The 18,009-nt window shown below is 41.2% G+C and overlaps 1 protein-coding gene across 8 annotated transcripts in view; it reads right to left on the reverse strand.

Annotated features, from left to right (window-relative positions):
• Positions 1 to 18,009, reverse strand: part of cobl (cordon-bleu WH2 repeat protein) — a 366,824-nt gene that overhangs the window by 191,995 nt on the left and 156,820 nt on the right. For all 8 annotated transcript variants that reach the window (XM_072575619.1, XM_072575625.1, XM_072575623.1 and 5 more), the window contains one exon: positions 4,942 to 5,036. In XM_072575619.1, coding sequence (XP_072431720.1) covers positions 4,942 to 5,036 — 95 coding nt within the window. The remainder of the gene's footprint in view (positions 1 to 4,941; positions 5,037 to 18,009) is intronic.

Genomic DNA, 18,009 nt, shown 5'->3' on the forward strand with positions numbered 1-18,009 from the left:
GTTGGGGGAGTAGACTTTCTAGATATTAAGAGATACCAACTAAGCTCCCTTCTGTCCTTCGTGAGCAACTGAGCTTGTGAGGACCCAAGATCAATATGATTGGAGATCGAGGCCTCACATGCAAAGTGCCCCCTTACTAGTCTGTAGTTTGTGGATAAGATGAGAAACATTATGGAATACTGTAGGAATCCATTATTAATACGGTCAAAGCATGGAGAGCAATGCGACAGAGCGAAGGCAGTTTAACTAAAACCTCCTTTCTTACCCCTATAGCTGGTACGCCAGGATTCCAGCCAGGAATAATGGACCCTGGATTCAAACTGTGGGCAACTAGGAGAGTTTGGAAGACTTGTTTGAGGTGAGGTCATGATGTCCTTCGACCAAATGAGCCGCAAGTATGGATTGCCCAGCAGAGATCTTTTTTGTTACTTTCAGTTTAGGGACTTGATCCAAAAGAAGCCTACGCTTTTGACCAACCTCTCTCGGTCTGACACAAAGAGGAGAGTGCTTTATGCCACAAGTACTCTCTCAGTTAATACTCTCTACCACCTACTGGGGTGCGGAGCCTCGAATGACATTGAGCGACTATGTGAGGTCTGGAAGCGAGAGTTGGGAGTGAAAATCCCCTCAGAGACTTGGAAGGACATCTGGGAGAACGCAAGAAAGATCTTGATCTGTAACAGTACACACGCCATGCAGTTGAAGGTTCTTCATAGGGTTCATTTGGCCCCAGTTTTGCAAAATTCAAAAAGGGAGCATCTCCAATCTTCCCCAAGTGCAAATTAAGCATAGGTACCCCCCTCATTGTTTGTGGTCATGCCACAGGCTTTGCAGATACTGGAGCGCTGTGGCAGGAATAACAGAGAGGTCCTAGGGTCTAAAGTGAAGGTAGACCCAGTCTCTCTTCTCTTGTGCTTGCCGAATATTTCTTCCTCAGATGGGAAGAGCTATTTAACATTCTCACTTATTGTGTGAGGAAGAACGTATTGATGAGCTGGGTGTCGGAGAACCCTCCGGGCCTGTTGGGATGGCATAAGTTAATTGTGAAACACAAACCTTTGGATTTCCTCATAAATATCGTGCACCATAAAACATAACGTTTTTATAAGACATGACAGCCCTTTTTGAATTTCCTGGACGCAGACTTGTCTGCCATTTTAAGTAGAGCATTTGTTTAGTGAGCTTTGTGGCCTGGGAGGAAGAATCCCAATTAGATATGGGTGTAATAACTAATGCTCCTGAAAGTTTGGACCTTCAATGTGGTTGCACTGCATGGCGCTAGTTATTTATTTATTTATGGATTTGTGGTGAGTGTAGTTTTGATTTGTTTTGTACAGTAGAGTAGTAGTTAGTTCACTGAAATTATTATTATCATTTTAAATTGTTATAGTTATGTAATTTTACAATTTTATAAAGAAAAACACTTTTCAATAAAAATAAATAAAAGTGATGGTGACTGAAAGACAGAGCAATCTTAAGGGAATATATGACTGTTTCCCTTCCTATATTCCCTGTTTCCTTTACAATAATGAAACTCCATTGCTTTGTCACAGATTCTATTCCACTTCTCAGTTAGATTGAAAGACATTCTACATAATCACGTCCATCTTGGGCTGAATTTCCAACCTCATTTCCTCACTATCACATAAATTGCTTCTTTCCCTGTCCTTAACTCTGCCTTCTGCCGATCTCTGCTAAAACTTTCATTCCTTCACTTGTGATCTGCAGAGGCAACTCCTTCAGTATTCTACTGACCAGCTTACACGTTTCATCATTTGTAAATTTCAGCTCATACAAAATTCTTCTACCCATACTCTGTTCTTCTCATCCACCACTCTTGTTCATTCTGACATTCATAAGAACACAAGAAACTGCCATTGAGCCTTGTGTGCCATTCAATATCATCATGGCTCATATTCTGTCTCAAATCTGTTTTTCTGCCACACCCTCCAAGTCCCTTGATTCTGAGAGATCAAAAATCTACCAATCTCAGCCTAGAACATATTAAAAATGTGGCATCCAAGCTCTCTTTGGAATAGATAGTTCCAATAATTCATAATCCTTTGTGTCGAGAAGCTTCTTCTCATTTCAATCCTAAATAATCAATCTCCTAACTTGAAAATGGGTGCTTTATTGTAAGAATTTGTGTCTTGTCCTAGATTCTTATCCAAACAAAATAATCTCTCAGCATCTACCCTGTCAAGTCCCTTCAGCATCCACATATTTCAAATAGATCACCACCTCAACTTTCTAAATACAGTATATAGGCCTAACAGGCTCAACCCCTCAGTTTCTAGTTCTCCAAGTCTGCAAATTTAAGATTCTGAATCTCAAGGTTAAGTCCCTTCATGAACTTTCCACTTGCCATCTCTAAATTTATCATGCATTCCCCTCTCATTGTAGCGGAACATTCTTTTATGCTATTAGACAATGCTATCAGCCATCTCAATTTGAGAAACCTGAAATCCATGCTCAAGCCACTTTAGCTTTGCAATTCATTAGTGTACTTCAAAATAAACCACTAAAACCCAATTTCAAAAAAAACTTTTGGTTACCCTTCCTATGAACAAATTAACAATATGGTAATGATATTCACCCTTGTCTGGTTATGTCTCTGTGACTGGTTAGCACGGTTAGGTCTCAAGGAATACAGGGAGAACTAGCCATTTGGATACAGAACTGGCTCAGAGATAGAATACAGAGGGTGGTGGTGGAGGATTGTTTTTCAGACTGAGGGCCTGTGACCAATAGTGTGCCATAAGGATCGGTGCTGGGTCCACTACTTTTCTTCATTGGATGAGAGCAGAAGAGATATAGATAGTAAGTTTGCAGATAACACCAAAATTGGAGGTGTAGTGGACAGTGAAGAATGTTACTTAGATTACAACAGGATCTTGACCAGATGGGCCAATAGACTGAGGAGTGGCAGATGGAGTTTAATTTAGATAAATGCGAGGTGCTGTATTTTGGAAAAGCAAATCTTAGCAGGACTTATACACTTAATTGTAAGGTCCGAGGGAGTGTTGCTGAACAAAGAGACCTTGGAGCGCAGGTTCATAGCTCCGTGAAAGTAGAGTCGCAGGTAGATAGGATAGATTAGATTAGATTACTGTGATATAGATTAGATTACTTACAGTGTGGAAACAGGCCCTTCAGACCAACAAATCCACACTGACCTGCCAAAGCACACCCACCCGGACCCATTCCCCTACATATACCCCTGCACCTAACACTACGAGCAATTTAGCATGGCCAATTCACCTAACCTACACATCTTTGGACTGTGGGAGGAAACCGGAGCACCCAGAGGAAACCCACGCAGACACGGGGAGAATGTGCAAACTCCACACAGACATTCGCCTGAGGCGGGAATTGAACCCAGGTCTCTGGCGCTGTGAGGCAGCAGTGCTAACCACTGTGAAGATGGATAGTGAAGAAGGCATTTGGTATGCTTTCCTTTATTGATCAGAGTATTGAGTACAGGAGTTGGGAGGTTATGTTGCAGCTGTACAGGACATTGGTTAGACCACTGTTGGAATATTGCATGCAATTCTGGTCTCCTTCCTATCAGAAAGATGTTGTGAAACGTGAAAGGGTTCAGAAAAGATTTACAAGGATATTGCCAGGTCTGGAGGATTTGAGCTAATAGGGAAAGGATGAATAGGCTGGGGCTGTTTTCCCCTGGAGCGCCAGAGGCTAAGGGGTGACCTTATAGAGGTTTATAAAATCATGAGGGTCATGGATAGGATAAATAAACAAAGTCCTTTCCCTGGGATAGGGGAGTCCAGAACTAGAAGGCATAGGTTTAGGGTGAGAGGGGAAAGATATAAAAGAGACCTACGGGGCAACTTTTTCACGCAGTGGGCGGTGTGTGTATGGAATGAGCTGCCAGAGCAAGTGGTGGAGGCTGGTACAATTGCAACATTTAAGAGGCATCTGGTTGGGTATATGAATAGGAAAGGTTTGGAGGGATATGGGACAGATGCTGGCAGGCAGGACTAGATTGGGTTAGGACATCTGGTCAGCATGGACAAGTTGGATCAAAGGGTCTATTTCCGTGCTGTACATTTCTGTGACTCTATGACTGTATAAGTGTATTGACAGAAGACAGTCCTTATTTCAATCTAAATTGGCACCTCTTAATTCTAAGACTATGTCTTCTTGTCCTCAACTCTTCCATGAGGGGAAAAGTTCTCTCAGCATTTACACTGTCAAGCCCCTCAACAATCCGAGATACTTCAATGAGATCACCTCTCATTCTTCTAAATTCCAATGAGTAGAGTGCTTCTGTTTAACCTTTGCTCGTAAGGCAAACCTTCCATATTGGGAAATAGCGACGTGAACTCTCTCCGAATGCCTTCAACAAAATATTTTCTTCAATAAGGTGACCAAAACTGCTCACAGTACTCCAATAGTAGTCTCACCATCATGTTGTAGAGTTGTAGTAAGACATCCCTACTCTTATATTCCAACCCCCTTGAAAATGTCCAACACAGACCTGCTTCCACAAATAAGGTTGATTGGATATGGGAGAAAAAACAAAGGATGCAGGTTGTGAAGAAAATAAATGTAGGATTACTCCTGGCATCCAATTGAAATTTGAAGTATCTATAACGATTAGATATGTAAGATTGTTTTTGGAACTCTCTTTAAGTTTTTGGAACTCTAAATTATAGCAGCAATTAGTGTTACTCTGAATAACCTATCATTAACCAATAGTCACCTTGAATACTTCTCAGTATGAATTGCTGTCATTGTATTCTGGTCACTTCAATGCTGACAAGGATCATTTTGTCTGATAAGTAGGAGAACAGTAGCATGGGTTTATTATTGAACAAAATCAAGAATGTATTTTAAATAAATGTTTTCAAGATAGGATAAACAGTTGAAGAACATTTTACAGAGAAACAGAATGGCAGAGTTTAAAAAAGTCATACTTACTTTTGTTTTCTTTTTGCCAATTTTGAAAAAGTCCAATAGCCCTTTTTCTTCCTTTTCATTCATGCCAGTGAGTGTTGAAGCACTTTGACTCAACTCTGTAAAAATAAATGTCAATTAAATTCTGCTTTCTATAAATAGTTAAAATGTACTTATGTAGAGAAAAGTTTCAAAGTGTCCAGTACCTTATTGCAGTTCTTATACATGCAGTTATGAATAATATTTCACATTCAATCGTCAAATAATGCACAGAAACATTTGAATCTATGCAGGTTTTGATAATTTAAAGTGACACGTTGTGTGAATTGGAAAACAGACGTAACTGTAAGCTTTGTTCTTATTTGAAATTTGCTTCTGTTTCAGAAACTCTCATCTAAAATCTATTATAAAAGAAAGAATCAACATTCTCACTAAAGGCTAAATTTACTTTTTTAGTACTGGACAAGGAGGAGGCAGGACTGACTGAGAAAACAAGCAATGTCAATCTTTTTCATTCCCTCTGTAACATGGGAATTGAATATGCAGAGGGTCATAGCATTGAGATTCTTTATTCTACTGGCATCAGGTCATTATAAACATGAGAGGAAATTAAGGTTAAATAAGGTGTATTTACAGTATTTACTTGGAATGAAGTCTGTGGTTTATACTATCCATCAGCTCCTTCTTCCCATCAGCACATCTTCTCCTATGGACACCCATGTTTCCACAAAGGGTCCATTTGATTGCTCCAGCTACACTACCTCACTGTGATCATTTGCTGCTGGAGGTCACCTCACTCGACATCCTCCCTCACCATCACCACCTGCTATTCTGTTACACGCGACACAACTAACTTTATGGTGGGAAGCAGAAGGTGATGTTCAAATGGCACTTTTGTCAATGGAAGCTTCTGTTCACTGGCATACCAAAAAGTTCGGTGCTGATTCTTTGTTGTTTATTATGTACATAATAATCTAGATAGGAATGTGGGAGGTATGATCAGTACATTTGCAGATGCCACGAAAATTGGTGGTATGGTAAATAGCGAGGAAAAAACCCTTAAACCACAGATTGATATGTATGGGTTGAACAGCAACTGGAATTTAGTCCTAAAAAATGTGAAGTAATCCATTTTAGGAGAACTATCAAGGCAAAGGAGTTCACATTGAATGGCAACATCCTAGGAAGTCCAGAGGATCAGAGGGACCTTGCTGTGTATGTCTATATAGCCTTGAAGGCAGCAGGACATGCAGATAAGGTGATTAAGAAGGCATATGGGATACTTACCTTTATTTGTCAAAGCAGTGAATACAAGAGCAAGGTGGTAATGATGGAGCTGTATATAACATTATGTTGGCACAGCTGAAGTACCAAGTGTAGTTATGGCCACCACATTATAAAATGGATCTGATTACATGACAGGGTGCAGAGGAGATTCACCAAGATGTTGCCTGGACGACAGCAATTCAGCTATGAAGAGATAAGATGGTCTAAGATTGTTTTCCTTCAAGCACAGAAGGCTAAGGTGGGATCTGAGTAAGGTATACCAAACTCTAAGGGGCATAGACCAGGTAGTTAGGGAAAAAACTTTCCCCTTATTGGAGGAGTCAACAACCAGCAGCCTTGTTAAGGTAAAAAGCAGGAGGTTTAGAGGAGATTTGCGAAAACATTTTTCACACAGAGGGTGATGGGTATCTGGAACTTACTACATAAAAGTGAAGTAGAGGTGGAATCTTCAAGGTCAACAACTCTGGTGTGTCTGGCTCGTATATGTGTGGAAAGTGTGTGCACATTCAGCTATTGACCGAGCATATTGCAGCGCTGATGAAAGAACTCAAGGACCTTAGGCTCATCCGAGAGAACGAGATCTTTCTGGACAAGACCTTCAGCGAGGTTATTACACCAATCATGCCAGAAGAGAGCAACGATGAGGAAGGCAGAGAGGAGACAGGTGCAAGAGATCCCGGGAGAAGTACCTGTCAGGAACAAGTTGAAGTTTTTGGAAACAGTAGAGACTAATGACACTGCCAGTTCGCAAGGTGACCAGGTCTGACAATCAAAAGTTGGCGCAGAGGCAGAGCGGAAGAGTCGGACATTGCACAGAGCTGTGGTAATAGGGGACTCCATTGTGAGAGGAACTGACCGGGGTTTTGTGGCAGCAGACAGGATTTAAGGATGGTGTGTTGCCTTCCTGGTGCCAGGGTGAAAGACATCGCGGACAGAGTGCAGGAAATCCTCAAGAACGAGGGTGAAGAGCCAGAGGTGGTGGTACATGTCGGCACAAATGATGTCGGGAAGAAGAGGAGGAACATACTACAGCGGGACTTCGGGGAACAAGGAAGAAGGATGAAAAGCAGGACGTCCAAGGTGGTTATCTCCGGTTTGCTTATCACCAGTTCCTCGGGCTGGTGTGGCCAGAAACAGGGAGATAATGGATTTGAACGTGTGGGTGGGGAACTGGTGCAGGAAGCAAGGATTTAAGTTCTTGGATCACTGGGGTATATTTTGTGGTAAGCATAAATTCTACATGAGAGACGATTTGCACCTTTATAAGTTAGGGACCAACATTCTGCCAGGCAGGTTTTTTACTGAAAGACCGCTACATTTAAACTAAGTAGCGGGGGGAAGGGGACAAACTGGATGCTTAAAAAGGAAATTGAAGGGAAAGTAGAACAAGAGAAGTCAAGTACGACAACTATCAATGAAGCAGAAAACTCGGAAAGGGATCATGCTGTAAGGTTGAGTGCAATACGGGTTGATGGGAAGGGTGAGAGCAGTAACAAATTAAAAATACTATACATGAATGCATGAAGCATTAGACATAAGATGGATGAGCTTGACGGTCTTTTGGAAATTGGCAGATACGATATTGTGGGGATAACTGAGACGTGGCTTCAAGTGGACAGGGCCTGGGAAATGAATATTCAAGGCTACACGTGCTATCGTAAGGACAGACTGACGGGCAGAAGGGGTGGGGTGGCCTTGTTGGTAAGGGAGATTATTCAGTCCCTTGCATGGGGGGGACCTAGAGTCAGGGGATGTAGAGTCAGTGTGGATAAAGCTGCGAAATACTAAGGGTAAAAAGACCCTCTTGGGAGTCATCTACATGCCCCCAAACAGTAGTCTGGATGTCGGATGTAAGTTGAATCAGGAGCTGAAATTGGCCTGTCGCAAAGATGTTACTACAGTTGTTATGGGGGATTTCAACATGCAGCTAGACTGGGAGAATCAGGATGGTATTGGACCTCAAGAAAGAGACTTTGTGGAGTGCCTCCAAGATGGATTCTTAGAACAGCGGGTGCTGGAGCCAACCAGGGAGAAGGCAATTCTGGATCTGGTATTGTGTAACGAACCAGAATTGGTCAGGGACCTCAAAGTGAAGGAGCCATTGGGAAGTAGTGACCATAATACATTAAGCTTCAATCTGCAATTTGAGAGGGAGAGGGTACAGTCGGAAGTGACAGTACTTCTGTCGAAAAAAGGGAACTATGGAGCTATGAGGGAGGAGCCGGCCAAAGTTCAATGGTGCAATACCTTAGCAGGGAGGACCGTGGAGGAACAATGGCGGATATTTCTGAGTATAATGCAGAAGTTGCAGGATCAGTTCATTCCTAAAAGGAAGAAAGATCCCAGGAGGAGGCATGGGCGGCCGTGGCTGACGAGGGAAGTTAAGAAAAATATAAAGTTAAAAGAGAAAATGTATAACATAGCAAAGATAAGTGGGAAAACAGGCCTGGGAAGCTTTTAAAGAGCATCAGAGGATTACTAAGAAGGAAATACGCAGAGGAAAAATGAGGTACGAAGGTAAACTGGCCAATAATATAAAGGAGGATAGTAAAAGCTTTTTTAGGTATGTGCAAGGCAAAAAAATGGTTAGGACTAAAATTGGGCCCTTGAAGACAGAAACAGGGGAATATATTACGGGGAACAAAGAAATGGCAGAAGAATTAAATGGGTACTTCAGATCTGTGTTCACTGGGGAAGACATATGCAATCTCCCTGAGGTATCAGTGGCTGAAGGACCTGAACTTAAGGGAATTTATATTTGCCAGGATTTGGTGTTGGAGAGACTGTTAGGTCTGAAGGTTGATAAGTCTCCGGGGCCTGATGGTCCAAATCCCAGGGTACTGAAGGAGGTGGCTCGGGAAATCGTGGATGCGTTGGTGATTATTTTCTAGAGTTCGATAGATTCAGGGTCGGTTCCTGAGGATTGGAGGGTGGCTAATATTATACCACTTTTCAAGAAAGGTGGGAGAGAGAAAGCAGGAAATTATAGACCAGTTAGTCTGACCTCAGTGGTGGGAAAGATGCTGGAGTCTATTATAAAGGATGAAATTACAGCTCATCTGGATAGTAGTAACAGGATAGGACAGAGTCAGCATGGATTTATGAAGGGGAAATCATGCTTGACTAATCTTCTGGAATTTTTTGAGGATGTAACTATGAAGATGGACGAGGGAGATCCAGTAGATGTAGTGTACCTGGACTTTCAGAAAGCTTTTGATAAAGTCCCACACAGGAGGTCAGTGAGTAAAATTAGGACGCATGGTATTTGGGGCAAAGTACAAGATTGGATTGAAAATTGGTTGGCTGATAGGAAACAAAGGGTAGTGATAAATGGCTCCATTTCGGAATGGCAGGCAGTGACCATTGGGGTACCGCAGGGATCCGTGCTGGGACCACAGCTTTTTACAATATATGTTAATGATATAGAAGATGGTATCAGCAATAACATTAGCAAATTTGCTGATGATACAAAGCTGGGTGGCAGGGTGAAATGTGATGAGGATGTTAGGAGATTACAGGGTGACCTGGACAAGTTAGATGAGTGGGCAGATGCATGGCAGATGCAGTTTAATGTGGATAAATGTATGGTTATCCACTTTGGTGGTAAGAACAGGAAGGCAGATTACTACCTCAATGGAATCAATTTAGGTAAAGGGGCAGTACAGAGAGATCTGGGTGTTCTTGTACACCAGTCAATGAAGGCAAGCATGCAGGTACAGCAGGTAATGAAGAAGGCTAATAGCATGCTGGCCTTCATAACAAGAGGAATTGAGTATAGAAGCAAAGAGGTGCTTCTGCAGCTGTACAGGGCCCTGGTGAGACCACACCTGGAGTACTGTGTGCAGTTCTGGCCTCCAAATTTGAGGAAAGACATTCTGGCTATTGAGGGAGTGCAGCGGAGGTTCACGAGGTCAATTCCTGGAATGGCGGGATTACCTTACACTGAAAGACTGAAGCGACTGGGCTTGTATACCCTTGAGTTTAGAAGACTGAGGGGGGATCTGATTGAGACATATAAGATTATGAAAGGATTGGACACTCTGACAGCAGGAAACATATTTCCGCTGATGGGTGAGTGCCGAACCAGAGGACACAGCTTAAAAATACGGGGTAGACCATTTAGGACAGAAATGAGGAGAAACTTCTTCACCCAGAGAGTAGTGGCTGTGTGGAATGCTCTGCCCCAGAGGGCAGTGGAGGCCCAGTCTCTGGATTCATTTAAGAAAGAGTTGGATAGAGCTCACAAAGATAGTGGAATCAAGGGAGATAAGGCAGGAAGAAGATACTGATTAGGAATGATCAGCCATGATCATATTGAATGGCGGTGCAGGCGAGAAGGGCTGAATGGCCTACTCCTGCGTCTATTGTCTATTGAAATATTTAGATGAATGCTTGAAATACCATAGCTTTCAAGGCTACATGCCAAGTGCTAGAAAATGGCATTAGAATGGATGGAACTTTGAACACTGGCACAGACACAATGGCGGAAGGGTCTCTTTCTGTGCTTTAAAAACTCTATGACCTTTCTCCTTGAAACATGTCATCCCAACAAATACATGAGGCACACAGTGACTATTTGCTAAGCACTTACATGTTTACCAGGTTCAATAACAACATGATGGCTAGTATGTTTGAGTCCACAGTAGTGGTAGTGTTCTCTTCTTGCATCACCTATCTGGATAAATGACAAGGGTTGAGGTAATATCCAGCCTAAGTTTAAGAAAACCTTCTCAGTCTCTTCGGGCTCCAGGAGCCACATTATCAGCTGAAGTTGTTGCTTCAGTTTCCATCTCCAACCCGCCAGGCCTGTGCAGTTTTCCAGGGTGACAGTAGGCCTCCCCACAATGGATCAACTGCTTAGACTCAAAACACAACAGTCACGCTCAGATTTCTTACCACCATACAACTCCACTCACACAAGAAATCACTCACCAACACTTCAGGTTGTACAATACCCTGAGTAAGCGCTTGTTCTCCTGAACCAGAAACAACTCCTCTCTCTGAGGCTACCCTCTTGCTACCAATTCAACAACATAAGTGTGATCACCAGTGTCCAGACCTTTGGTGACTCCATCATGTTCAGGGTCCAACACATCCTGTATCTTATTTCAACCCCTGATATTCCAATTTTAGAATAATACCCTTGCACTGATTGGAAGGGCATTCCTATCAAACTTGCAATTGCTCAATGCTTTTCTTCTTACTGCTTCCTTCTCTGTCCTCTTGTATACCAATATGAATGCCTGGCTCAGCCACATGTGATGCTTGGCTATTCATCTATTTTCCTCCTTCAGAAAATGTAGTGAGGTCAAGAAAATGTTCCACAGAATCTTATCCAAGGAGGGGTAATGTGGAGAAGAGTCCATGAATGAATTCAAGCTGCTATTATAAGCATAAATCACCTCTTGAAAGCTCTCAGGCTACTTTTGTTTACTCTTAGAAGGTAAGGTGCGCAGACAAGGAGAAAGTGAGGACTGCAGATGCTGGAGATCAGAGCTGAAAATGTGTTGCTGGAAAAGCGCAGCAGGTCAGGCAGCATCCAAGGAACAGGAGAATCGACGTTTCGGGCATCAGCCCTTCTTCAGGAATGGTGCGCAGACAGTCATGCAGAGCATGGTTGAATCATTCACACTATCTGTTACCCTCTGGATGATATGGTGATGTGGGTGCTGTGGCTCTTAGAAAGGCCAAAGACTTTGTAAAGTTCCTGTAGGATCTAGTTCTTAAAGTTGCACCTCCAATCACTATGAATCTGACATGAACACCAAAATGGACAATTCAATCACTCACTAACCCTCTGGTTATAATTGAGGACTTTTTGTCACTGGTGGGAATGGCCTATGTGACCTTGAATATCAAGCCAAAGATGAGTATATCATCCAAATACACAAGAAAGGACAGGAAACTAATTTATTCATCACACACATAAAGGTAGTGGGGCATGAAAGAACCCCAACAGCATTCTTGTGCATTTACAACGTCTCATGGTGCTTGAGTGGAATGCCATCTCTTTAGTTTCTTGTTCAACGATGGGTAGCTTATAACCATGGGTTAAATTGAGACTGCATAAATATTTTGTACTTTTGAGAACTTGCAATTCTTCCTCAATCCTAGGTCAAGACTAAGTATAATTATGAGTCTCCACAGTGAGTGCCTGGTAATTGACACAGATCTTCAGTTTTCCATCTTTTGACTACAATGAGGAGGAGTATGGCTCTCGGATGATACCTCACTCCAAAGCTGTATGAGCTGATGAGGGAAGGTCCACCCTTCCTACGTCCACCCCAAGGTTAATAAGTTCACCATCTTCCAACAACTTCTTAAAACAAGTTCACCCATCACTTCCACACCAAGGTTTACCAGCTTGCAACCATTTACAAAGTCACGATCCAATACAGCTTGCTCCTTCAACGCCCAAATACATACTGGCAGTGGTCACTTCTGGTGCTGCCACTCTACCAGTACTGGACAGCTGCTGGGTTCTGACTGGCCAACAAATCTCTGAAATAAGAACAGAAAATGCTGGAGAAACTTAGCAGGTTTGCCAGCATCTGTAGAGAAGGGAATAAAGTTAACATTTCAAGACCAATATGATTCTCTTCAGAACTACCTAAAGTGGAAATTCTTGTCTTTGAGGCACAGAAGATGCACTTCCATTATATTAAGATCAATTACGGCTAGAATACATTTGTTTCTTTGCCGTGGAAGGCAACCTATTAGAAGGAAGGCTGGGAATACACTGTCCTGTGTATTCCCAGCCCTGTGTTCTATTATTGACACACAATTGCAAGCTGTGGTTCATCTAAGTGATTTGTCAGAGTATGGCCACTTGGCTCACAATAATAATCTCTCCCAAAACCAGTCATAAAGGAGCCACCCCTCCTCACATCCTCCCTGTACCAAAATACACATGGAGAGCCTCCAGGGTCTCACCAAACACAGAGTGCTGATAAATGGCAGAAAGTGGTCTTTAATCAAGCACTTGATTAATATAATTAGCCACCAGGTAGACAGCCACATTGCTGATGTTCCTGCCCTACGAATATACCATTGCAGTCAGGACACATCAAAATTCCCTCCTCAGTGCTTTCACTTCCATTTTACCTTACAGCTCATCTTTGTAGAGACCTAGTAAAAGTCAGTCCAGATTTTGCAAATATTCTTTGTTTTACCAGTAGGTACGCTCCTTGAAGGCTGCATTTCATCACCTTTCATCGTTAAAAATCCCAAGCTTCTCTATTGTTGCCTTATAGTTCACTTTACAGACAAGAGTCATTAACCTCTTGGCTCACTGGCACTTCCAACCTTTGAAGACCTCTGAATGTAAATGGAAGCAGTCTTGAAGTTGCAAACTGACAATGACTCTGCTCAACTTGAACATTATATCATCTTGCATGTACAAACTGTTCAACTGTACAGTTTAGCTTCCTATTTGTTTAGAACATTGTTGCTGCCACTGAACTGTTACCATTTCTAGCTTTCTTCAACTTCAACCCTGGTAATTTCAATCATATTAAATGCATGTTGCCAATTTATGTCTCTCAATGTGCACAGAATTTATACCTATACCCAAAAAAATTTAATCTGCGATAGGCTTTTCCACAGATTCATTTTCAGGTTATCTAAGATTCCAATGTGCTTCTCCATTCATTCACTTCATGATTTTAACCGGACTGTATCTAGCTCTAAATCTAGGTCATGAATATAAAGTAAAAACAGTAGACTTGTTGACACTGATCCCAGAGTCTTCACTGGTATAGAATGATGTTCCTAGCACAGACACTACCTACCGCTTCTTTCTGATCAGGCAATCTGTCAATCCATTTTCAGAATCTCCACGGATTCCGAGCAAATGAATTTGTGTTGGAAATCCAGAATTATCACATTGCAAGAGTTCTGGCTCTCTGAAGGTCGGAGGTTTATCACACAGGCCAGATCTCTGTTGAGATTATTTGACCACAATCAACTCACTTACAGTAGACATTTTCAGGATGGCCTCTTCCTAGGGAGCTTCTTACTGTGCATCTGTATCCTTGGCTTCTCTGGATATTGGAATTTTATGATACACCTCCCCTGTCTGCAAAGAGACGGCAGGGGTGTATTGTAAAATACAGTCTGGCTTTACCAATTCTTACCTGTCTTTTCTGATTTTTCAAAGGGTTAGTCAATGTGTTGAACAGCCCTTGGACCAACTGAGCCCCTTAAGTGGCCACTTAATGGTCACTTGACTATCTCATGTTACTCCCACTGCTATTTTAACCAAAACAGGAAGAGGTATTTGTCAAATGGTTAACCCAATGGCTTTACCAGATGAGCTCGTGTCAGGAAATGACCCTCATTTGTTGGCCTGTGATCAGAGAGGCCACCTGTCAGTGGTCCTGCAGAGTGCTGAAAAGTTGTAGCCCAGGTTGGAGGGGCCGTCAGGTAGTTGTTAACTGACCAGTTAAGGGACAAGTGCAGGCAGTACAGAAAGTTGTGCCATGTGTCTTCCTACCACAAACTTATTAGCACCGAAGTGAAAGAGTATCCAATATCAGTCGCAATGACAGTCCACCTCATTTTCAAGACCTCCCACCTCTTTCTTTGCTTTCTGGGTCTGGAAAATTACACCCATAGTCACTGACATTTTGTTCTCTGTCTTGCATTAGAATATTCCTTACAACAGAGGGGAGAGACAGCTGACAGACAACCACCAAAGATCAAGAAATGCCACTGAGGATCCATGGCAACTGTCAGCTTTTGATAACTAACCATATGGTTTGGTGTGGAATTGTATTCGATAGCATTTCTGTGAAGCACCTTGGGACATTTAACTACATTGAACATTCCATATAAACAAAAGTTGTTGTTATTGTTAATCAGGATACATTACAGAGAGGACTGAGATGGAGCACAAGACTGCAGCAACAGAGGAGTTCAAGGATTTGTTTGTTTTAGGAGAAAGGTAATGACAGCAGTGTTGCAAGGCAATAGAGGCAATATCAGTGGAGACAGAGTCATTAAGATGTGAGATTGGGGTAAGGACAGTGGGGAATGTTAAATAAAGCTTGGATTACTGTAGTTGGAAAAAGAAAGGAAACAGCAGAGGCAGCTGGACAAATGGCCTCAAACTTGATCACAAAGAAGTTCATGAGCTCCTTAATTGTTCAAGGTAGAAGAGACAGGGAAGGTAAGCTGCAAGCTGGAAAAGATCATTTTCAGCACAGTTTTGGTTTAGTGTCATACACCCTTAACAATAGTAAATTATTTTGCATTATCAGTCAAGATTACAAAATCATAAGAATTTAATGTGAGCATTGCATTAAAACTCTTGAGTTAATGTGAGTAAAACTAATGAAAGTTATCATTCCTTTTCACATCCAGTAACAGTCATCAAGTTTTTGATTTTCACAATGGGAGACTTATTCTAGATCTGTGTCATGACGATGGGTCAAAACCCCAAAGGGCTTATGGAGATATTGAGCTTTTAATTTCAGCATGAGTTTTTTTTTTACAAAGAGGACTATCTTGCAGAGTGCAGTGTGGGCCCAAGAAATGTCATTCCTGAAGAAGAGCTTATGTCCGAAACATCGATTCTCCTGTTCCTTTGATGCTGCCTGACCTACTGCGCTTTTCCAGCAACACATTTTTAAGCTCTGATCTCCAGCATCTGCAGTCCTCACTTTCTCCAAGAAATGTCACACCTGTACAGAGTCAGGGAAAACTTCAAACAGAAAGACTCCAAAGGAGGAGATAATGAGAAGCTGACTATTCACCCCTCTATCAGCAGGATGATATACAAAAAAAGGCATAACGACAACACAACTGTTAGTATGTGCATGTTTGAGACCTCTAGAATTTTTATTAATGTGCCGTGAAAGTAAAGATAGTAAAACAGCCATTAGCATCCCTGCACTGCAGGTAAAGAAAGGGAAAAGAGTCTACTTCAATTTGAGTTCCGCCAGTCATCATTTAAAGGAACCAGGAGAAAAGAATTTCAATCATGCGCAAAGACAAGAATCTCGGAATCAACTGTTCAATTATCAATGTCAACACTAATATCATCCAGTGTAACGGCCACAATATTCTACCGTCTATTCTTCACAAATGACTCAGACACGCTGATATCAATATTTTTAAGCTTTTCTTTCAGACTCACAGTTTATTCCTGATGTGTGAGTGTATTACGTTTATACTTCTTTAGCCTGGTTTATTTGGTTCCTTTTAAAACAAAGTTAAAAATCACACAACACCAGGTTACAGCCCAACAGGTTTATTTCGAAGCACTAGCTTCCAAATAAACCTGTTGGACTATAACTTGATGTTGTGTGATTTTTAACTTTGTTCACCCGGGTCCAACACCAGCACCTCCAAATCATGACTATCTTTTGAAACAAAAATTCATTTGGTCTTGAAGAAAGGTATCCACAAGGGAAAGAAAGCTTTTAAAATTTATTCTATTGTGACCAGCTGAGGAGACAGATGAATGAAGGAGGGCTGCCTGTTCATCCACTTTCACCAGAAGCTTAGTGATTTTGGAGTATTCCGTCTGGAATTGTAACAATCTGCCACAGCAAAACAGCAAATGGAGAAACAGCTCCAAAAGTACATTATACTGTTTTAACTCAGAACTGAAGCCACGGAATGTGTTTGAGACTGCAAAAAAGGCACAGTATTAACAAAAAAAAATTGAATTTATTGAAATCATCAATTGTCTACTTAAGTGAGCTTTAAAGTCACAGATATCTACCATAATCATATAAAACTGCAAAACAAATTAATCTTGCAAATACTGGCTGTATTTTATTTCAACCTATGAGACAATAATTAAATAAAAAATATTCTGGATTACAGAAATTCAAGTTCTTTCTTTCTCAAGGTTCTTGTTTATGTCATAGTATAATTTAGTTATGCACTGGTGGGGCCAGGGGTAAAGTATTAAAAATCATCTACAGCCTATTCAGAAATAGATATAATTTGAAATAAGACTGTAAGTCATTGAATCCTCAAAAATGTATTTGCTGCATGAAATCTGTTTACATCAATGCAGATAAATGGTTCTTTTCCAAAACGCACATGGAATCTTTTAGGAGGTAATTTGAGAGCAGACTGTGCAATACAGTACTTAAACAATTGCTGCAAACTTTTGTGTGTGCACAGCTTAATGGAAATATTAAAGCAAACTACATTCGTGAAAGCAACAGTTCATTTGAATTAAAGATGCAACTATGCTTCTAGTTGTTTTTTTTTAATAAAAATAATCCAGTAGTGAAGAGCTTGTAAAGAGTTACCAAACTGAATATCTTGGATAAGTGCTCAAAATTCAAAACTCTAGCTGAGTAGTTCTGGCATTGGCTTCTTTTTCCCTCATACATTAAATATGCATACAAGCAAGTGAATTTTAAGAAACTGAATTGCAGAACTCTAACACACAAATTGTCTTTCACTCCTGAAGTATTTCAGCAAATAGCAGTGTCTTAATAATGCCGTGTCATGTGGCGCCTCGAGTCCAATCCTATAATATTGTATTACATCAGATGTTAGCTACACAATTTTTTTTAACATGCAGTCACAAATTTCTCCAATGGAACAAATCCTGTGGCTTAACAAAGTATATTGTGTCTTTCAAGATAGAAACACCCTGATTTTAATACAATAATAATTAAAATAATGTGATGTAAACAATGATGTATAAATGTAACTTTTAATGTTAGTTGCTGTAAGTTGGATTTTTGGGTTTGAGCTAGTAATTGGTGGGTTTTTCTATGGGTTTGATGTTAATAATTAACTTGTAAGTATTTTTGTAAATATAGTGATTTTAAAAAT

This window comes from Chiloscyllium punctatum, chromosome 8, assembly GCF_047496795.1.
Source record: "Chiloscyllium punctatum isolate Juve2018m chromosome 8, sChiPun1.3, whole genome shotgun sequence".
Classification (NCBI taxonomy): Eukaryota; Metazoa; Chordata; class Chondrichthyes; order Orectolobiformes; family Hemiscylliidae; genus Chiloscyllium; species Chiloscyllium punctatum.